The sequence below is a fragment of the Chaetodon trifascialis genome, chromosome 1 (assembly GCF_039877785.1).
Source record: "Chaetodon trifascialis isolate fChaTrf1 chromosome 1, fChaTrf1.hap1, whole genome shotgun sequence".
Lineage (NCBI taxonomy): Eukaryota > Metazoa > Chordata > Actinopteri > Chaetodontiformes > Chaetodontidae > Chaetodon > Chaetodon trifascialis.
The window spans coordinates 30,559,727-30,582,801 of record NC_092056.1 but is presented as its reverse complement, the minus strand read 5'-3'; the positions used below and the strand labels follow the sequence as shown (position 1 = coordinate 30,582,801).

General features: G+C 44.3%; 1 protein-coding gene across 1 annotated transcript in view; it reads right to left on the bottom strand.

Moving 5' to 3' along the window:
• adamts17 (ADAM metallopeptidase with thrombospondin type 1 motif, 17) overlaps positions 1–23,075 on the bottom strand; it is a 121,371-nt gene that overhangs the window by 31,112 nt on the left and 67,184 nt on the right. The window contains exons 10-15 of the mRNA XM_070966639.1: positions 15,680–15,830; positions 11,962–12,063; positions 11,622–11,767; positions 10,960–11,129; positions 5,549–5,676; positions 455–575 (exon numbers count right to left, since the gene is read on the bottom strand). Of these exons, the coding sequence (XP_070822740.1) occupies positions 455–575; positions 5,549–5,676; positions 10,960–11,129; positions 11,622–11,767; positions 11,962–12,063; positions 15,680–15,830 (818 nt within the window). The remainder of the gene's footprint in view (positions 1–454; positions 576–5,548; positions 5,677–10,959; positions 11,130–11,621; positions 11,768–11,961; positions 12,064–15,679; positions 15,831–23,075) is intronic.

Here is a 23,075-nt window from a genome sequence, read left to right as displayed (position 1 = left end):
GCATCTACTGTATGTGTAGCAATTAAATATTTCTGAGTTTGCAATGCCTAATGGTAACATGGTAACATCAAATCAACCAGGTGAATAATTCAATTGAAACTGCTTCTCATTGTGTGGGCATCTTTAAACAAACCACATATGGCTGATCCCTGAGTATACTTTTAGAACCAGTTCAGCAGACTGCAAATGTAACGACAGCTGATGTAGTAGAAACTTCTTTCTCTTCAAAACCATCAGGGTTTACACAGAAATCAGGCAACCAAAGTACAATAGTTAAAATCAATGCTTCAAAATGTACATCCAAGAAATTAAAAAAATAAGAAAGAAAGAAAAAATTACTTGATACCTGATTCTTTTTTTATATATGTATGTATATATGTAAAACTGTTATCAGCCGTGTACATCAGCACACACATATGGGGTGCTAGCTGGATATTAAAACACACACACTCACCCATTCCTTTGGTGTGGTTGAAGTCTCCTCTCACTATCTTACAGGAGTGTCCATCTCCATTACAAACACCACAGCGGTCCTCTTTCGCTGAAGAGCCGATGATGCCGTCACAGCCGATTTTCTGACCACAACAAAACATTGAAGTACAACAGTAAAACACAAGGCTGATGAGTTGCCTTTTTCATGCACAGTCTGTCTGTCTGTCTGTCTGTCTGTCTGTCTGTCTGTCTGTCTGTCTGTCTGTCTGTCTGTCTGTCCATTTGCATGTCTTTCCACCATGTGTGTGTATATATAGTTAGAATTTATCTAGAAAAGAAAAAAACGTGTAAAAAATGTACTTGTCCTGGTGTAATACTGTATGTACTTCAGTCAGTCATCAGAAGGTGGCATTAAAACTTAAGGAAATGGATGCACCAAGATCAATTTGGCCTATTTTACATAAATGTTGACCCTCTTCAGGAATTGTTTAACAATGGAAGAAATTAGTTGATTGTTTTTAATAAATCAGTATTTCTGACAAAGCTATTAATGAGACTACTAAGAGTGGATGTGAGGAGATGTTGGACTACTGGCTACAATTTGTGGCCAGCGAAGACAGGAATTCAGTGCAGTAATTCATACTGCCAGGGTAAACAGTGTGTGTGTCTATAGTCCTGAAGTCACTGGACTTTCAGGATTTTACTTTTGGAGAAGACTAAGCAGTCTGCTGACACATCAATCACCACTATCACACTGAATGAAAGAAACACAGTAATTGCACAGCAGTAGTCTCCTGTTCAGTAACAAGACAAGGAGAAATATAGGATACCTGGATGTAACCTTGGTTCTATAAATCTACAACCTGTTGACCCCTTGCATCAAGCACAATTTGAGCTTTATTCCTCTGATTTTGAGAAACATTTTTGAGACGAACTGATACACTTCAGACCTCTGATCATCAGAACTGACAGGGCATGCCATCATCAGAGCTACTAAAACCACTTCTTGATAGAGGATGGATTGCTTTTTTGCCCACAAAGCCCCTGCATCCAACTTCCCCAGATGGATGATTGTGGTCCAGCCAGTCTTATTGTACACCACTGCCAGTTCAGAGTACTTGAGTTGCTTTAACTCTTGTGATGCTGGTAAGTAAGTGAGGATGTAATGATGACGACCATCTTGGTAGCACTGGATTACATCATGACATATGGTGTGAGAGTTGGCTGTTTGACGTCAGGTGGGAAAACTAGCTCCCTGCCAAGGTTAACACACATTGCCTTGCCACATCTAGGCAGAAATGTTCTTTTGCTGGCTTCTGTGGTTTCTTTCAGGCTTGACAAAGGGTCAGTTAATAGTGACCTGAGGAGTTCTTTACCCCTGCCCTGTCCAATAGCTCTGCCAGTACCTGGTTGTGCCACCACCTGAATCGCCCCTGTGACAGTGTGACCTTGTACCCTGACAGGATATGCTGGAGGCCTGTGTTGCTGCACAGAGATCATTCATCCTCTCCCAAAAACCACTGAGAGAGATTTTGGGGGCATTGAGGGTGTCATATGTTGCCCTTATGAAGAGCCTGAACCATGAGTAGTCTGCCCACATGATGCTTCTGCTTGTGGTGCCCTCCCATTGTGGCCATGCTCCTTGCTGGCCCTGGGACACTGCCTTGATGAGGCTGTGCTCCTGCCCCGCCCATGTTGTGATGTTTGAGGTTAGGGTAAGGGGCAAGGGAATGCATTATATCAACATGTGTCCTCACAAGGATAGCAGTACAAGTATCTATGTGTGTGTATGTGTGAGCGACTGCACATATTATTGGTGGTCTGAATGAGCAACATGTCTATGGCGCAGATTCATGGGACTCATAAGACACACAGATTTCTTCACTACATCAGGAATTTCAAATTTAAGCCAGACACCCCCCCCCCCCCCCCCCCCCCCCACACACACACACACACACAGAGCACAAGACAAAGTAATGCACGGTGCAGTGTTTGCTGAATCAGAAGGCCATATGGCACTCTTCAGTTCAGTCAGACTTCCAGGATCCTCCTCCAGCCAGACACAGTCTATTTTCATACCTTCACTGAATATATTCCTCGCCCCTTTTCCTGTCTGCTTCCTTTCTTCCTTTTCTCTCTCTCCTTCCCAGTGTTTTCATAGCATGCCTGAGACTCACATGCCAGGCTTAGAAAAACATCCATGCCTCCTCCTCCCTCTGTAACCTCAGTATCTGCCTACTTCTCTTTGTCTGCAGCTCACAGTCTCCATCCTCCAACTCCTCCACTACTTCTTCCTCTCAGGTGAAAGACAGAGCCAGTGTGCAAGCTGGAATGTTTTGGCAGAGCCCACAGACGCATGATGTGGTTGTTTGAAGCTGAACAGAGACAGAGGTGAGCAGACCAAATGAAAGAGACAGGAAAGGAGAAACCCTGCAAGATTAGCCTTCTGGCCAGGTTGTGGGACTTATATTAATGTGTCAGACTGGGTCAGGTTGATTTAGACATAATTACAGGTAATGGATCAGTTGTGATTGTGTTGGAGGTGTATGGTGGGTTTAATTATGCAGACCCCCTAGGTGTATGTGATTTTTTACACATGGGACATGTACATGGGAGAAAACATCACGGTGGGAACTGGTAGGGGCAAGTTTGGTTATTAGCAGATCTATCAGAGAAAGCTATTGATATCAATAAAATTATTAACAGGACTTAGTATTTACAGGGCACCATCCTGGGATCAGGTGCAAATAACCAAACCATGGATGCAGTCTCAGAAAGGAGAGCTCATTTAAAATGTCAATATTTGAGCACTATTTTACATTTATAAGGTGAAGAGTGAAGTTAAATTTAAGCACTGATCATCATGACCAGCTGTTATCACAACACATATGCACAAATAATAACAGACAACTGCTCCATAGAAGGACAGCTACAGGCCCACGCAACGACAGTAACAATCATAAAGACAGCAAGCATATGGCCTCTGTGCGGAGCAGATAAGCTGTGTGTGTTGTTCTGAAGCCCAGTGCGTCTGTGTGAGAAGTAAAGGGAAGAGAGACAGGAATGGCAAGGTGGAAGAAATGGCTACATGAGGGGCTACGTCACACGAGAATTCAAGATGGACGGTGGAACTGCAAGGGTTAAACAGAGAAATGAGACTCAATATGGGAGTGCGAGATTTGCACATCTCTGACAGTAAGATGCCGTGTGTGTGTGTGTGTGTGTGTGTGTGTGTGTGTGTGTGTGTGTGTGTGTGTGTGTGTGTGTGTGTGTGTGTGTGTGTGTGTGTGTGTGTGTGTGTGTGTGTGTGTGTGTGTGTGTGTGTGTGTGTGTGTGTGTGGATGCATGTAAGGACGCAACAACAGAGTAATGCTTACAAAACAATACCAGCTACTTTGTCTGCACCAGTCCAGTTTAAATGGGAACAAGAGCACAATGGCACATTCCTTATTCTTCATTTTTGAAATGAAATAGATACATATGCAATCTGTGCTTCAGTTGTACTCATTCGAAGTTATCTTGCACAGTTAAGGCAACATGAGTCATTGCTGATGTGTAAGAAGTAAGTATTTTGTGAGCACATGTGCGTCATGATAATTGCATCCACATTTGACTTTCTGGACCTCTCTCTCTCTCTCTCTCTCTCTCTCTCTCTCTCTCTCTCTCTCTCTCTCTCTCTCTCTCTCTCTTTGCCAGAAGGAGGGGGAATTCCTCCCAAATGTACTGACATCCACATTTGCAAATAAACACAAAAGACTGACTGTAGTTGAGACACCAGATCCAAATAAACTCCTCAACCCTCCCCAAGGGAGCAGGCTGTGGATCCACTCTACCAGTCCTAACTGCTAATGAATGAGGAACTCTTTTGATCCCTGAGTTCAGGAGGCACCCCCTCCTCCACAGTGCTGCAGTGGGACATGGGTTTATTTGTTTATTTATTTCATATCTGATTAATTTTCTTCAATGATGACATCAGTGCCAAATCAAATCTTTCCTCCTTCATATTCCCTTGGCTGCTAAACTTTGGAGCTTTAATTCATGGACCAGTCACCCTAACCACCAGGTCTTCGTGCAGCCACAACATTGGAACCTAGCTACTTCATAATGGCTAATAATATCATTATCATACAACACTATTTGTAGTCAGTATCATCCTATTTCAACACAAAGGTTAACTTTGAAGCTTTTTGGGCTGTAAAGCAAGACACATGATACTACTGTATATGGTATACTAACACAAAACGTGAACCTCACACAATAATGATCAAAGAATGGGATCATTATTACTGTCACAACAACTCCTTCAAGCAAAAACAATCAATTACAGAACTCGTCAGTGGCTATATAAGCAATGTGTTTCCCCATTCAGCAGAACAACATTTTTTGTCAGTACCTTCCAAAACCATCTCACTGACTCATATTTGTGTTTTCTGAGTTGCAAAGCTCATGGTCACTACAAGGAAGCAACATTGATTACTGTAGGAAACGGGAAGCAATGGTAAACTTTATGTTTTTTGGCCCATCCATACAGCCAATCTTAGTTCACATGGCAGTTACAGGTCTTTGTCAATTAAATATCAAGATGTGTAGGAAGCAGGTGAGAGCCCTCTTACAATTAAAATGATAAATGGACCGCACTTACAATTTCTGTACTGTTCTGCCTCAACAGACAAAGTGCTTTACAATTGGACTCTCATTCACAGACACCAACACCCGCCAGTGGCAACGGTGCTACCGTGCAAGGTGGTTACCTGCAGGTCAGAAGCAGCTTGAGCTTCAGTGTCTCACCTAAGCCCACATTTGGACAGGAGGAGCCAGAGTTCAAACTGACTGTTCTATTGTACATGACAATGGCCTAGCAAAGTGCACCTTGGTGATCTCATTGTTCATCATCACAGGATAATACTTGTGTGAATGTAAGAAGAGGGCTAAGTAAGTGGGCTTAGCAATGTCATCACTCAAAGCCTGACAGGGGAAGAAATTTTGTTCCTCTTGAGCAGAACAACCAGTGGAAGGCCACCAGACCAAAGGATGTCTAATTGTATTTGGTATATACCATTTCATGACATGATTTTGAAGAAGTATGCAGGGGTGTGTGACTGCTGTGTGTGTGTACCTGACATCTCCCGTTAACACACAGGTCAGCCTCATATGGTCCACAGGGCGTGCCATCCATCACTCTGTCAGCCACCAGGACTGGAACATCTCGACCCACTGGGCTGCAGAACAACACACATGGCTTCTCTGTGCACGCACGCACGCACGCACGCACGCACGCACGCACGCACACACACACACACACACACACACACACACATCATGTTGTTAGTGTAATGACCAGGGATGGAAAGGCTAATTGAATATTATGCTCAAGTAAAAGTACTGTACCTTTGAAGACAGCTTTTCTCAAGTAAAGGTAAAATTACTCATGTAAAAATGTACTTGGATGAAGTGAAAAGTAAGCCAGTTAAAATCAACTCTCCATAAACGTTAGTGTGTTACATTTTGAAAAATGGGGCTGGGTAAAAAAAAAAAAGTAAAAATGTTGGGATAGAATGTGATCATTTGCAAATCCTTTGTGATATATATTCCATTAAAAACAATGTATTTCATGTTAGACAGCTTCATTGATTTTGATGGGACAGGGGCAAGAAAAGACTGTGAAAGTTATGGAATGCTCCAAAAACACCTGTTTGGAACATTCCACAGGTAAACGGTTTCATTGGTAACAGGTGATAGTGTCATGATTGGCTCCGACAACATAGAGCTGTAAATATATCCACAGACTACAACCCACAAACATAAATATTGAATGAAAGGAAAAATTCCAGTTTTTACACAGCGTAGGGTACAAATATATACAATGTTATGTTGCTAGGCAATGGTGGTTGTTGGCATTTCCATCTGGAGAGTGAGTTACAGCAATACTTGAGTTTGCTCTAGTAGTCATCCCGTCTCATTCAGTGAGCTTTGTGAGCTGTAAAGTTCACATTCTCCTATAGCAGGCATGTCCAAACTATTCCACAAAGGGCCGTGTGGCTGCAGGTTTTTCCTCCAACCAATCAAGAGGATGCAGCCTGACCAATCAGCTGTCTGCAGACTGAGATCAGCTGATGAAATGAGTCAAGTCTGGTGTGCTGCTGCTTGGTTGGAAAGAAAACCTTCAGCCACTCGGCCCTTTGTGCAATAGTTTGGACATGCCTGTCCTATAGCATCAAGTTCTAACAGCTGATGCACTGGATGGACTGAAACTCTAAATACTAAGAGTGATTTGACCCTGAAAGTTCATTCTTGATCTTGGAAATAATAGTTTTATGACGTAATCTTAACTCAAGGTTATCTTTTTCTATAGCAAGAGAAAACTCCTGTTGATGAAGACTAAGTGAAAAGCGCCAGCTAAAGCTGGTAAGTGGAGCTTCAGTTAAGATTATATCATCAATCTACCATGACAGTGAAGTTGACATCAGTGCTGAAAGGTTTGGTAGGAATACTGTTGGAAACTACAATGTGTTTTAACCACTATCCTGGAAAAATGAGCACTGAAAGACAGCGAAGGACAGAAGGGAGGAAGGAAAGAGGAGCCATTAATTTGTCTACCTTCACAGTAAACATATTTACATCTTATTTGAATAAAGGCAAACAGCTTCCATAATTAACTGAAAGTGAGAGAGTTTTTGTCTGATAGTGTAACAATATGCTGCTGAGAGAGACTCAGATATTGATTAAAAGGCAGAGCTCCAAGGAAAACTCCTTTTCCAGTCAAGGTTGTGTCAGCTGAGAGGTGACCCAGCTGGCTGCAGCGGGTCTGGAGGAGAATAAAAAGCGTCTGTTTTGAACCACGTCAGTCCACTTTGAAGCCAAAGTAATATGTTTGTATATCTGTATATCATATGTTTCTGTGTTGTACTGGCTGTGAAACCCAATCATCCTCTGGAACAATAACTCAATGACACCTGTGGTGAATTACCTCAATTAGTATCTCAATTATATCTCCCCACATAGCTGCATCCCAGTTCAGAGTCAAAAAAAGTTTTTCCACAGCAAGCTGCCCAGCAACAACGACCTACAGTAAGTGATATTGATGATATTAATGCAAATTTATTTATAGAAAGTGAATCCAGAAGTCACACAATGCACAATGGATTGTGGCATACTGAAGCCCTGCAAAGGACACAACAGTTAAAGCTGGCAGAGCCTTTGCAATAGAAGAGCCCTGAAAGCCCATTATTAATTTATTTTTAGTTTTTTTCTAAGAAGAAACATACTTTTTATTATCACATCACACTACTACATGCTTCATGCCATGCTTCCCGTGAAATTATTTTCTCCAACCCATCCTTGGTCCGTCCTTCCTCCACGGCAGACCAGGAGCGGTGGGCTGCCAGCCGACAGCAGCGCCCAGGGACCCAACTCTCTTTGTCACCATTGGTCAGGTGGTGATCTTCTTGCATGTTTTTAGTGGAGGTATATTTTATGGAGGACACCCCAGGTGAACACGGGGAGAACATGCAAACTCCACACCTTCTACTGTAGCTGTTACCACTGTGGCACCGTTCCACCAAGCCACCATTTCACACCCAGCTTTTAAATGCACAGATCAAAGAATCCAGTATTAGGATTCAGTTCATGTACTAATGTGCTCATGTACTAATTCAAAGTGAAATTCACAGTCATTGCTTTTACCGATGAAATGAATGAAAAGTGAGCTGCACAAGTTGGCCCGCACGCACTAATGAATTCCCTCTAGGCAGTGCATAATACGGGTAATCCAATTCATGGGACTGAAAAGTGTTTCAACTTGAATGTAAAATTTGTGCTTAAACCAAGGCTGTGTGGCTCCACTTCATGAGCATACAGAACCAACAGGAAAAAGTCGGGAGACTGGAGGAAAATAGAGAAAGACTCAAAGTTCCTCATTGGTTCTGAGCAGTCCCATCATCACACAGAGCCACACTCCATTGATAAGTACATAGCTAGTTAGTTACAGCTAACACCGCTACAGTCAGTACACTGGCTGTATTTGAGGCGAATAAAGAGAGACTGCAAAAACAGTTCAGCTGTCAAACAAGAGCAAATAACATGAGGTAAACTTTTGCGTGTAAGACATGGGGCTCGATTTTCAATTCCGCCGCTAGTTTGGCAGAGGCGCAGTGCAAAGTCAGGTCCGCTTCGCCGATGGGGCGTGGCGGTGCAGACTTTGGTATTTTCGTGCACTGCGCCACTGGCACATCTACTCCTCCTTCTCATCTCAGTCCTACCTAGCGGCGCAACTCGGAAGGAGGGAGGGGAGAAGGCGTGGAGTCCAATCTTCACCAATCACAGCAGCTCCTCACCTCACCTTTAAAAATGCCGCAAGTTTTGAGGATGACTGAGCCCGCGCAGGAAAGTGTCCGACGCCCAAACGTCTCCCAGGAGGAGACTGACGTCACTCATGTCTAAATATGAGGTCCTTAGATGGTAAATCCTCGGCCTCCTCCTCCTCCTCAAAGCAATGATGAGATAACGTTAAGCACCCGGGGAAAGTGGCATACACGTTTGTCACCAGGCAATTTGAGTCACAGATCATCAGACATCCCTGTTTCACCTGTGTACATTCAGTCAGGTTGAGTGACCATTACGCGTGCCGAATGTGCTTGCAATGTGGGTTAGGGGTTAGGGTACTGATACTGATACTGATACTGATCAAAATATATAAATTTAGGTCTGACTGTATGTGCTGACTCAGACAGTTGCATTGAATCGTTGCTGTTGCTAATTATTGATCGCAGTGAAATGCCAGACACTGTGGAAACCTGCCTGTGAGGTATTGGTGACGTGAGCACACGACTCCGCCGGGTTACGAAAATCCACTTGCTTTCAGCACACTTCTACGCCGCCGGTGTGGACTGAAATGGAACGAAAATCCAAATCCACCGGCTGATTATGCTGACACCTCCCCCTACTGCGCTGCAATGCCCATCCTCGCACACCTCTGTGCACCTCGGTTTACCAAAATACCAAGTGCGCCGTGTGCTTGCCTGCGCTGCCCAAAAATACCACTGTGCGGGGTGCGCAGCCTGCGCCACGCTGGCGGCGGAATCAAAAATAGAGCCCATGGAGTTACTTTAAAGAATTTAGAAGTTAATGTTTTATCCTCGTCTCTCTGGATACAGAATGTACAACTGAAAATACATATAATCAGTTCTATATATGAAATTGCATGTAAATTGATTTGATTTTCACAATGCTTGTGGGAACAAGATGTAAATATGTTTACTGTGAAGGCAGACAAATGAATGCCTCCACTTTGTTTTCATTGTAATATATAATATTTTTGCATTTGCTTTATAAAATATGTTTCATGCTTTGTCTGAACTCACATGGGTCATTTTCAATTGGCTGGTTGCTTTAGTCTCTTTAATTGCTATCATTTGGCAAAATACATTTCATTTTAAGCTGACAAGGGATAGTGTGGATATTTGTGCTTATCCCATTAACCATTATTAATATACATAGTTATATTCATATTTTGCTCTCTCAACAATACTGTTCCCGGCTTTTCAACCTTACTGAAAAAAAAAAATCTATAATGTCTGTATGAAACACTGCATAATCCTGCACAGCAGTGTTTTCTTTCACCCAGGTGTATACTGTGGTCAAAAGTACTGACCACTTCCAAGCTTGTCTCTAGCATGTGTTTAGTGGCAGAACATGACAAAGCACAAGAACAAAGATAATTTAGAATAATTTAGTATTTATGACTCTGCGTTTAAATCTGCCAACATAAACAAATGTACATAATGTGTGCATAAAATCCTGATGGTGCTGCAGCCTGTGGAGTAAATTAACTCTCCAGCCGCTGCTTGGATTTCAAGTAACACATTAATCACTCGAACAGTGAAAACATTAATTCAACTATTGCTCCCTGAGCACAGGAATTACTGTAAGAACATTCATTTTAAAGCTGCTGCCCTTCTTTGGTACATGTCAGTTTTTATAGTTATCCAAACACTGTTGACACCCACGGTTCTTGACACCTTTTAGCACACACAGCATCAAAGTAGTGGGAATGTTTCCATCCAGTTTTTTTTTTCCACCATTTCTCATCTGACACCTCACCATATGAGGATAATTAATGAATAACAAAAATTTCAATGTTTCAAGGTAGTTTTTCTGTTTTGTTGGTAACCCTGCACTATTGTGTGGTGTACTACAAGGTTTTGTTCTGGGCCCTTATTGTTTTTCCCTGCACACATGAGATTGTATAGTGCACCATTCATGCAATCTGAAATAAATTTGGTCTAACTTTGAAGTACACTGTGGGTGTCACTCGAGCATGTCTACTGTAACTCTCTTCGTCTTTGCCTTGGCAGGATCCAGGGTGCTGATGCTGGGGTCCTGGCCAAGTCTGCTGAGAGGTCTAACATCACACTCATCTGATCTTTACAATCAGTCCTCAGTCAGTTCAGTTCAGTGTGTGTGTGTGTGTGTGTGTGTGTGTGTGTGTGTGTGTGTGTGTGTGTGTGTGTGTGTGTGTGTGTCTCTCACCATCATTAACAATCGCAGTCAGCATGCTGCCCTTCTTCTTGCTGGCGTGTCGGTCATAGGACAGACACTGCAGGTCTCTGAAGCTTGGTGCCCCTTTGGGACAGGGAGTGCCTTCACAGGCCTTGTGCTCCACGCTGGCCTTCTGACAATGTCTCCCACCAGGACCAGGCCTGCATGCACATGTGCACACACACAAACATGGTATGACACTCAGTTTAGGAAGGAGAAAGAAGCTAACAATGTAAGCATGGGTATCTCCCAAGATGAACTAAGAGATTTTTTGAGCAGGTATGACCACAAGGTCCCTGACAAACAGGTCAGGGTCTTTTTTTAAACACATACTTCACAGTTTCAAACATGAATTTTATGACTACCAACAGAAGATCCTTCATTCCAAGCAATTAAAATGACAAAATATTTTCATGCATGCTCACATGGAAGCTGATCTGAATGTCACATTAAAATAAGTTTAGTTGGAAGGCTTTTTGATGAGGTGCCACTCAGCTGGAAGAGGGAGGAAACTCATGCAGTGGAAAATACAGTGTGTGACAGTGTATGGGTAAAGGCATAGCACAGTATGTGTGGAACTCATATTATTAAACGCATCTCTCTCACAGACAGACAGACAGACAGACAGACAGACAGACAGACAGCTGACATACGGAGGGTTGTCACATTTCCTCTGTCTGAACTGGACTCCAGTACCGCAGGTCCTGCTGCACATGCTCCACTGGCTCCATGGACTCCAGTCACCATCCACATGTTGAGGGATGGGAGTCTTACTGACACACTCGCCCGCCCTGCACCACTGACACACACACACACACACACACACACACACACAAGAATATACAAATTAAAATGATTTTAAATACAACTCACACTCTTCAGAGTCTTCATTTAGTCAAGTCAGCAGGCTTCTGTCAGAAGCTGCTGCCTGAGAGCGGGGAATATCTGAGTGTTTGTGCACAGAAGCACAGTGTGTGAGTGAGACAGTCCCACCTTGTCTGCTCCACACTCTGTTCCATCCAGAGGAGGATCCAGCTTGGTCTTGCAGGATGCATCTCCCTCTACTAAACACCACAGGCCAGCACACATCAGGTGCTGACACACACACACACACACACACACACACACACACACACACACACACACACACACACACAAACAGAAAAAAATCTTAGGTAAATGTCTGTATCTATATGGTTTCAGCATTCAGGATCATATCAATCTACTTTTGAAGTCCATCACTACAACAGCAGAGTCACGTCATACAAAGCAGCAACCTCTGGGGCTGAAAAAAATAAGGCAACCTCAAAGTGCCAAAAACTGAAGTTCCTCGAAAGCCACTTGAGGCTTGTTCCTAAAGTGAGTCAATCCCCACAGAGCCTCAAATTAAACAAGGCCAACTTTACAGCAGAAATAAACATGGTGACAGTCTGGTACACAAAACAGCTTTAGTCTCTTTAACTCGGTCTCAGCAACCAGGCTTCATTCAGCCCACTTCAACTCAACCCACGCCGGAGCCACTGTCACTGAGCTTCATAATGGATCTTCAGAAACCTCTGTGTGATGTCATGGAGACTATGTCCGTGTTTCATGCAGTCTATTTGTGGGTCATACTTACCACTCTTCTGCTCTGCATTATCCTTGAAAAAAAAACAAAACTTGTTTGCTAATTAATTCCTTCTTCTTTGTCATCTTTTTTTGACCAGTAAATGAAAGCACTCAGTACCTGTTGACACTTGACATTAAAAACCTTTCAAAAAAGTGAAAGACTATGCCCTCTATTTGAAAATTCATAGTCAAGGTTTTGCATGAAGGACATACCAGACTAAATACACAGGCATGGGACCACAATGATCAGACAGTTCTGTTTAGTCTGAATATTACGTTGAAGTTTCCCAATCAAACGACATGTTCAAAGCTCAGAACTCATGTGCTTCCTTTGCTAAGGTTATGTAATAAGTCACTACCAGATGGATTCACACTGCAGCAACCTATTTAATATCAGGCCTAAGTCACAGAGGTCCTACTGCTGGAATGTCAAGCATTTCTACAACAGAAAACTCAGGAAAACAAATAATTCAGAGATGAAAACTTGCCTCTACTTTCGACTGTATACTGTAAATTCTGTATATTCACACTTACAGTGACCTACATTCTTGTAAAATCATAAAATAAAATGTCATTTATTTTGATCTGCCATCTCTTCCTAGTCTCTTCCCTTTCTGTTTCTGGTGTTCATTCAGTCGTCTTTCCTCAAAGCTGACACGTGATGGGGGGCAGGGGTCTTGTTTTTGTTGAATGGTTTGTGGAAAGTGCCGACTCTGTGACTTGATGACTGTTCTGGCTCCTGTAAAGCAGTCCCACTGAGGTGCATCAACAGGTGGCCCCTGTTGATATAGCACTGTCTGTCCGGGTATGAGGTCAGAGCCATCCCACACACACACAATGTTCAATTACCAATTAGTCATTTGGCAGACGCTTTCATCCAAAGCGACGTACATACGGATTCACACACTGATGGCACATCATCAGGGGCAGTTTTTGGGCTCAGTATCTTGCCCAAGGATACTTCGGCCAAGGCCAGGGATTGAACCACTGACCTCCTGATTGGTGGACGACCGTTTTGTCCAATCTGCCACAGCACACCTAAACAGCCCTGTTGAACACTATGTATAGATGTGTGCATGCATATTTGTGTATACATGTGTATGTGAGCACCCCGCCGTAAATCCAGAGAGCAGATTGCAGAGCTGCGATCTCTTTGCTCTTGCTTTGATGAGAACCTGTGTGCCTTCTGTGAAAGCTCACATGACCAGTTCCCAGTTGACTTTGATGTGGTGCAATCAAAGCGACTTTGCGATCTATCACATGGTGTTGACTGGATAAATGATTTACCCTCTCCTTGATCTAGTCCACTTTTCATCTAGCTGTAGCTCCTGTCTTCTCTTAACAAGCTTGAGTGATCAGAAACAGAATAAGTGCTCCGTGTTCAGGTGCTGATAGTCCACTTCAGATGGATGGAGGAGCCAACTTTGGCTAATCATTGAAACTGTTGTGTTATCGTGGTTGACAATGTATACAGTCAGCAGGGACAGAGTCTACATGGCTTTGGACAGTTTGTAACTGTTCCAGTTATGCATTTCAGTTGTTCAGTGAGTGTGTGTCATTTGTGAAGGCGTCTGTGTGAAGGGGCTGCTGCTAGTTGCTTGTGAGCATTTATTCATTGCTGTTTTGTTTTTAAACTGCTGCTGTGTAATAAAGTTGGTGGAATACAGTATGCCTTGTAAGCAATCTTTGGTTTTCTAAGATTTGATGTGAATAAAAACTTTTAGATTTGGGAATCTTTTTGTTGTTTAACCTTTTTATTTTTCTGTACATTTATCTGTACCTGCGAGTATTCTATTTTAAGGTTTTAACAATTTTGTTAAAATTACATATTGTCCTATTATATACTTTATGAGATGATGTTAAAATGAGCTCTTACTTTGAGAGTAAACTTGCCCCTCTAAAAGAACAGCTGGCCCCAGTCAGCCCCCTGTGGCTTAAATGAGCTACAACCACCACTGATCAAGACACTTTATTTGTCCCAGTGGCCAAATTTGTTTTTGACATCTGGTTACTTGTTATTAGCTTTGTTGTAAAATTGATGAATTGGTTAAGTTGAAGCATTCAAAAGCACTCTCAAGTTCAGTTTTCTTCTTATCACACTGTTAATGTTTTTCACTTATTGTTTCATTCACAATGTACTTTCAAAGGAACAGCCCAACATTTTGAGAAACTATTGTTAACAGTCTTTGACTCTTTTCACATCAGAATTTATATCAGCAAAATTTTAGAACAAAATCAATTTGTGTCAGTGGAATTGTTGCAATTAATGGTTTCTCTCACAAAGATAAAGTCTATCCACACTGAGCTTTCACTCCCTGCTGAAGATTGGTGAACTTGGACTCATGACTACATGATGCCGGCCACTTGCAAACTGCCTTACCAACACTGAACTTTACAAAGACCCAAGAGTCTAAAACAGTCTTCAGACAAGAGAGGATGGTACAAATACATTTACTTGAATTTATTGTGTTAACTTATTGTCCTGTTTGCGCAACTAGACCCTACAGACAGCCCACTCAAAAGACCAGTATCTTTACCTGAAGTCTAACCACCACTAACGGCAACAAAACCAGTGGTGAGGAGCTGTCTACACAGAGCACAACATCTGAACCAATACATATACAAGGAGTGGATGAAAATCTGAAACAAGCCAACTGAAAATCCCACCAACAACTTCAGGTCAGAACAGACTCTGTTAAATCAAGGAGGGCCACCAGTAGTATCCCTGTGGGACCCTCATAAATGGCTGTCAGAATTCTAACCAGAGTCAAGCCACAAACACTCAGCACGTATCGCAAACCATCTTTACTGGTACACCCTACAGACAGGACCCTGACTGAAAGAGAGACTGAAGTGGTGTATGACATCATCACGAAATCACAAGACAGCTGTGAGGAAAACCATGTTAGTGAAACAGCAAGAACCCTGTCTGAGTTAGAGACTGATTGAACACTGGAAACAGACAGGATATTTTAGGTCAATAGGCATTTTTGTGTGTGTTTCTGAGTAACTCTATCCATTCTCAATGGATCTCCTGGTTTTATTGTAGGTTAGATACACCATAAATATGTTGATGATGATAAGATAACATAAGATGTTGTACCTCCATGTCATTGCAGAAAGTCGCATTTGTTCCAAACAGAATCTGGCACTGTTCATCCACACTGTAGTGCATGCCTGGAAGCTTGGGAGGAAGCCGGACTTGGTAGCGGCTCCGGGGGTCTGTGTGCAGTAGGCAGGCACTGGCTTTGGACCTGTTTGAAAGGCACACAAGACAAGAATTCATACTGTGTGCTTGCCAGTGAAATATTTTACTTCCAAGAGTTTTCTTTCCATTGTCAAATCTGAATCCAAAAGAGACTTGCCATTTACAGCGGAGAAGATTTGAACAATGTTAGTTGTTATTTTGAAAGCAGATGTAGATGAACATAAATGGTGACAACAAAGGATTATGGTACAGGCAAAAGACTAATTTGCATGTGTGATGTGTGCTACTGTTTGTCTAGTTTTCTAAGGCTGATAGGGAAGAATATGTCTTACTCACTCTGCAAAAAATCTGCCTGAGCCCTTTTGGTGGCCCAGGCTGGTTTGGGTAGGCAACACACAGGTTGCCTACCTGTCTATAAACACACTATTGTGTAATATACATATATCTACACATATTGTATACATACTGTAGAATTATGGTCACATTTACATTATCTGCAATAATGTATATATCACTTCCTTTATCAGACTGTGCCCACCTTCACACTACAGATGAATGACAATTCCATCACCACATGAGCCACAAAAACTGCGCATCTAAACACACATACTGCTAAGGACAATGATTGTCATGTGTTCAAGTCTTGAGGTAACATGTCATTCTAAAGATGCAAACAATGTGGAAGAGCCAATATTGCAGTACCATAAATGGAAAAGTGAGTCAATCTCCAAAGACTTTAAAAATCACTACACAACTGAAATGAACATGTTTACAGTTTGGCACAAAAACTGGTTTTGGTCTCTGTAGCTAATTTGACCATTCATGACAACTGTACGGTGGGCTAACTGACTTGTTTAAATTCTATTTAGGCATAGAGTTTGGTATAATTATGGACAATTGAGTGAGAGCAAGCCACTCAGTTTCAGAAACCAGGCTTCATTCAGCCTTCCTCTCACCCACCCTGCACCTCTCTGCCCATTTTTGGATTAGCCAGGAGTTTGGGAGTCAGGAATCAGACACTGCCACACTGGCAATGAACACAGCCTCTGTCACTGAGCTTCAGTGACTCTTCAGAAACCTATGGGTGACGTCAGGGAGATGATGTTCATGCTTTATACAATCTATGGTCATTCCACACAGTGTCAATCAGAGCTAGAGTTCGGACAATTAAGTATGTAGCAACCTCAGTAAAGTATGTCTGAACCAGTGACAGAACAATGCTTTAGCTGTTGCATTTCCCAAAAGTATAATTTTACTCTTAAAATTGTCTGTAGGTGTGAATGTGAGTATTATGGTCTATCTATATGTGTGTAATAACACTGTTTCCTTTTATTTTGCTATGCCTTCACATAAAATCAGGAGCAGTTGAGAGCTCAGACTTAGTAGCAGACTTGCTTTCAAACCTGATATACAGTCACTGCATTTCAAATTTTCATCATTAAAAAAAACAAAACAAAAAAAACCCCCTTCACAGTCATGGGGAAAAATCTGTGCAAAAAGCAACATAGTTCAAACATCAATAGTCTCTAATGACAACTGGATTTAGTGAGGCAGTCTGATGTATTATTGCAGGGCACTGTGAGTGTGAACCATAACACTCTGCTATTAACAGGTAAACAATGCCTTTTAGATTAGAACAAAAGCTGCAACGATTAACGTACACAACAAAGAAATGCAGAATGAAGAGAGAAGACGATATGAGCTGTAATAAATCTGTCAACTCAGAGTCTGCAGGGACAGATTCATGAATGCAAAACAGGTTTTTTAGCATACATCCTGATTTTACATTCACTCTGCTGGAAACGGGCCCTACAGTAATAATATTCTTTAGATGTTTGTCAGATTCGGAGCATGTGAGGCCCCACCCATATGGCTCTCAGCTTTATTCAATTTCAGTCTTTTAGACAAATGGCCAGTGGCCAGACGTTACTCAGGAGTTGGAGTGTAACAGGGGATGCTTCATTTTCAGGCTTAATTCAGTGGCGCACATGGACTTTTACTTTTTATACTTTAACTACATTTAGCTGATTAATACATTTGTAGTGCAATTTAGAGTCCAACTGAAATAATGTTTAGTTTTACAGTCAAAAATAATATCAATGTATTTATTAACTATATTGTTATTTGTTTCACACAGTTAAAAGGGATGAAAAAGGGTCTCTGGGGAATCATCAGAAATGCTGCTTTTCATTTCAGCCAATTACAGGTGCATGTCGATGTCTATGTTTGATTGACAGAAGCTGGCAGGCTGAGCCCCAGTATTGGTGGCAGGTTAACTAGAGACAAAGTACACAAACTGCACTGTAGCTCAAAAGCCATTGGCAGACAGTGTGTTATTAGCGAACATCCTTTAAACCTTTTCATGAAAAAATGACCAGAATGTTCTTACACAGCATATGAGGATTTTTTTAGTGGGTGTGATTATAATAACGATTTGGTAAAACACCGAAAATGTAACATTCATGAATTGTTAAAACATTTAATTACTAAAACCTTCCCAACAGTCCCATCAAGTTAGAAATGCTACTGTTCCACAGTTCTGAAACATTTTCAAACATCTGACGCTACAATTTAAAAAAAAAATTTACATAGTTTACCACAACCATCTTGACGTGCTGAACCAAATTACATTTTAACTTCATGCTGCAGCCACTCTGTCCAAACCCAGAGAACTTTATTTCAAGTTATAGTGGAAAAACTGTACTATTTAGCGGTCATGTGTAGGATTTAGTGTCATGGAGGGGTGAGGTTGCAGATAGCAACCAACTGATGCCACCAACTCCTTGCCTCAACCTACAAGACCCAGCTATGGTGACTACTAAACACATGAAAGGTGCTCTCTAGAGTCAGCGTTTGGTTTGTCTGTTATGGGCTACTGTACAAACATGGTGGTGCAACATGTAGACTATATGAGACTCACTCATAGTGAGTGAGTCTCATATAGTCAGGGTCCTCATATAGCCATATCCTCCCTGCCTGTCCCATTCAGCCAAAAGGCAGGGCTCGTCCGTAGGTTTGGGGGTACGGACGAGCCCAACTAACTCCAGCTCTGAACTCCCTAAATCACGCAAATTGCAAGCTCGAGCCTCTCTGGGTGTGGGAGAGGGGGTGTTTTCTTGTCTAGCTCTCATTGACTCTGGCGCGGAGGAGAACCTCCTGGACGAGCACTTGGCCGCCAACCTGGGCTATGTCCTGGAGAAGCTGGAGGAGCCGATCAAGGCCTACGCCCTTAATGGTGAGGTTATGGCTCAGGTAACTCACCGTACCACACCCATCAGACTGACTATCTCTGGTAATCACCATGAAGAGATTTCCCTTTATATTGTCCACTCTCCACACTCACCCCTCATCCTTGGGCATCCCTGGCTTAAAAGACACAACCCACAGATCGACTGGAGCCAGGGTAGGATCGTGGGCTGGAGTACTCTGTGTCATTCTAACTGTCTCCTTTCAGCTATTCCTCCCGCAGGGGGAGACAATGGAGTCTCCACCACACCTCCAGAGCCACTGGACCTTACTCTGGTCCCCGCTGCTTACCATCATCTCAGGGAGGTGTTCAGCAAGGAGAGGGCGCTGTCTCTTCCTCCTCACCGTCCCTACAATTGCGCCATCGACCTCCTTCCTGGTGCTCCTCTTCCTTCCAGTCGACTCTACAACGTTTCACGGCAGGAGAGGGAAACCACGGAGAAATATATCCAGGAGTCGCTAGCCGCGGGGATCATCAGACCCTCCAATTCCCCGCTCGGCGCAGGGTTTTTCTTCGTGGCCAAGAAGGACAAGTCCCTCCGTCCTTGCATAGACTATCGGGGCCTTAACGAAATCACTGTGCGTAATAAATATCCCTTGCCACTCATTAACTCCGCTTTTGACTCCCTCCAACAGGCCACTGTCTTCTCCAAGCTGGACCTGCGCAACGCATATCACCTGGTGCGTATCAGGGAGGGGGATGAGTGGAAGACGGAGTTTAACACACCCCTGGGACACTTCGAATATTTAGTAATGCCGTTCGGGCTTACTAACGCCCCTACTTTCTTTCAAGCACTGATTAATGATGTCCTCCGTGATTTCTTGAACCGCTTTGTTTTTGTCTATTTGGATGACATCTTGATTTTTTTCCCAGTCCATGGAAGAGCACGAGTCACACGTGCAACAGGTTCTCTCCCGTCTCTTGGAAAACCGTCTGTTTGTAAAGGCTGAGAAGTGCGAGTTCCACTCTGACACTGTTTCCTTTCTTGGTTTCATCATACAGAGTGGCAACCTGAAGGCTGATCCCGAGAAGATCAGGGCCGTCGCAGAGTGGCCAGTCCCGGAGACCCGGAAGGAGTTACAGCGCTTCCTGGGCTTCGCTAACTTCTACCGCAGGTTTGTCCGGGACTACAGTAAGATAGCCTTACCTCTGACCAAGCTGACTTCCTCCAAAATGAAGTTTGACTGGTCAGCAGAGGCTGACACGGCGTTCCTGAGACTCAAAGCACTGTTTTCCTCCGCCCCTGTGCTAGTCCAACCCAACCCCTCCAGACCATTCATGGTCGAGGTTGATGCCTCTGACACTGGTGTTGGAGCCGTTCTCTCCCAGTACGCTCAGTCGGACAATCGTCTACACCCCTGTGCTTTCTTTTCCTGTCGTCTCTCCCCCGCAGAGCGTAACTACGATGTCGGCAACCGCGAGCTATTAGCGGTCAAACTCGCCCTAGAGGAGTGGAGACACTGGCTGGAGGGAGCAGAGCAACCATTCGTGGTCTGGACTGACCACAAGAACCTATCTTACATCAAGTCAGCCAAACGCCTGAACTCCCGACGGGCCCGCTGGGCTCTGTTTTTCAGTCGCTTTGATTTCACCCTAACCTACAGGCCAGGCTCTCGCAACACCAAACCAGACGCTCTCTCCAGGCAGTTCTCCCCCTCCGAAGACTCGGGGGAACCTGAAAGCATCCTCCCTCAGGAACGCGTCATCGTTGCCCTCTCCTGGGAGATCGAGGGAATAGTCAGGGAGGCGCAACGCCAGGATCCCGACCCAGGTAATGGCCCTCCCAATAAACTGTTTGTCCCTAAATCTGTTCGCTCTCAGGTGCTCCAATGGACTCACGCTCATCGCCTCTCCTGTCATCCTGGTGCCAACCGCACCATCTCTTTGCTGCGTCGCCATTTCTGGTGGCCCTCCTTGGAAGCCGACGCTCGGGAGTATGTGGCTGCCTGTGCGACCTGTGCCCGCGGCAAAGCCTCTCATAAGGCTCCTGCTGGTCTGCTTCTCCCGCTCCCTGTTCCCAGCAGGCCATGGTCCCACATAGCGTTGGACTTCGTCACCGGACTTCCTCCCTCCCGAGGTAACACCACCATCCTCACTATTGTTGACCGTTTTTCTAAGGCTGCTCACTTCATCGCTCTCCCCAAGCTTCCCTCCGCTCTTGAGACTGCCGATCTCCTGGTCACTCACGTCCTTCGCCTTCACACCATCCCCGCGGACATCGTTTCTGACCGTGGCCCCCAGTTCTCCTCTCAAGTGTGGAAGGCGTTCGCCAAGGCTCTGGGGGCCACGGTCAGCCTAACTTCCGGTTTCCACCCAGAGTCCAATGGACAGACCGAAAGGGCCGACCAGGACCTGGAGACTGCCCTCCGATGCATCTGCAAGGACAACCCCTCTGACTGGAGCTCCCTTCTGCCCTGGGTGGAGTACGCCCGCAATTCTCTCACCTCTTCTGCCAGCGGTCTCTCTCCTTTCGAGGTCTCCCTGGGCTATCAGCCACCTCTCTTCTCTGCACAGGAATCGGAGATTGCTGTTCCCTCCGTGGCCGAGCACATGAAGAGGGTCAAGGGGATCTGGCAGTCGGCTACCAGAGCCCTCGAACGCAATCAGGAGGTGAAACAGCGCGCTGCTGACCGCCACAGGGTCCCTGCTCCTGCTTATCAACCAGGTCAGTCAGTTTGGCTCTCTACTAAGAACATTCCATTGAAAACCAAATCCCGGAAGTTGTCCCCCAGGTTCATCGGCCCATTCCCCATTGTCAAGATCATCAACCCTCAAGCCGTCACCCTGAAGCTTCCTGACTCCATGAAGATCCATCCCACCTTCCACGTCTCCCAGCTGAAGCCGATCTCTCCTAGCCCTCTGTGCCCTCCGACCGAACCCCCTCCCCCCCCCCAACTTCTCGACGGGGATCCTGTCTTCGCTGTCCACCGCCTAGTGGACGTAAGATGTCGTGGCAGGGGATTCCAGTACCTGGTCGACTGGGAGGGTTACGGGCCAGAGGAACGCTCCTGGGTGCCCCGGTCTTTCATTCTCAACCAGTCTCTCATCGATGATTTCCATCGGACTCACCCTGATCGACCGGCTAGGCCGCCGAGAGGCGACCTTTGAGGGGGGGGTACTGTTATGATCCTGCCTTCCTGTCTCTCCCAGTGTGTCTCCTCTCCCTTTTTCCCTGTGTGTGTGTCTGTCTGTCTACCCCTGGAGTCGTGGCTGGGCAGCCCCTCACCTGCTGCCAGCTCCTCCCAAAGCATTAGTCTTTGTTTTTTGGTCCACTGTTTGTCCAGCCATTTATTGTGCTGTGTTTTCTTTTGTTTCAGTGTCTCCCTGCCGCTTCCACGCGTGCCTTGTGTCGAACCCGCTTTTGTTTGTTCCACTCCGTTTGAGTGCGCCTTTTATTTCTTCGCCTTCCACTCCTTTTGAGTGCGCCTTTTGTTTGTTATTTATCCGCTCGTTGAGCGCGTTTTCTGTTCATCGATTGTCAATAAATCGTTCTTGTTTTTTCACACAATTCCTGCCTCTGGTTCTGCATCTCTGGGTCCTATTACTTTGCGGCTGCAAGCCTAACACACACAGCTTTCTGCTTTGAGTCCTTACTCAGATGTTCCCTGTAGGCCACTGCTTAGTGAGTGGGAAGCATTATCTTACAGTAGGTGTGCAGGCTCCATGTCTGATGTTCCGCTGTCAGTGTTACATAGTGAGCACTGTTGCAGCAGCAGCAGCAGAGTGATCACTCCCTCAAAGAAATATATGATGATATTTTGTCTGCCGCTGAGATAAACAGTGCTGCCAGTGGTTACTTCTCTGCAGAAAAGGTTGTTGTTTGGGAAATGGGTTCCTCTGAGTAACGACTTTGTGGGAAATACAGTTGGTGATGGCGACTAAGTTTTGTTATCTTTTCCTACAAGCTGGCTCTGATGACAGTGGACACTTCAGCACCACAAAAACTTACCTCAACATCCCAAAAGCTGCTCTTAAAAAGAGGAGTCTCCTCATGCATAAAAACCTGTCATGTGTGCCTTGTTAACAGTAAGGCAGAACCAGTGT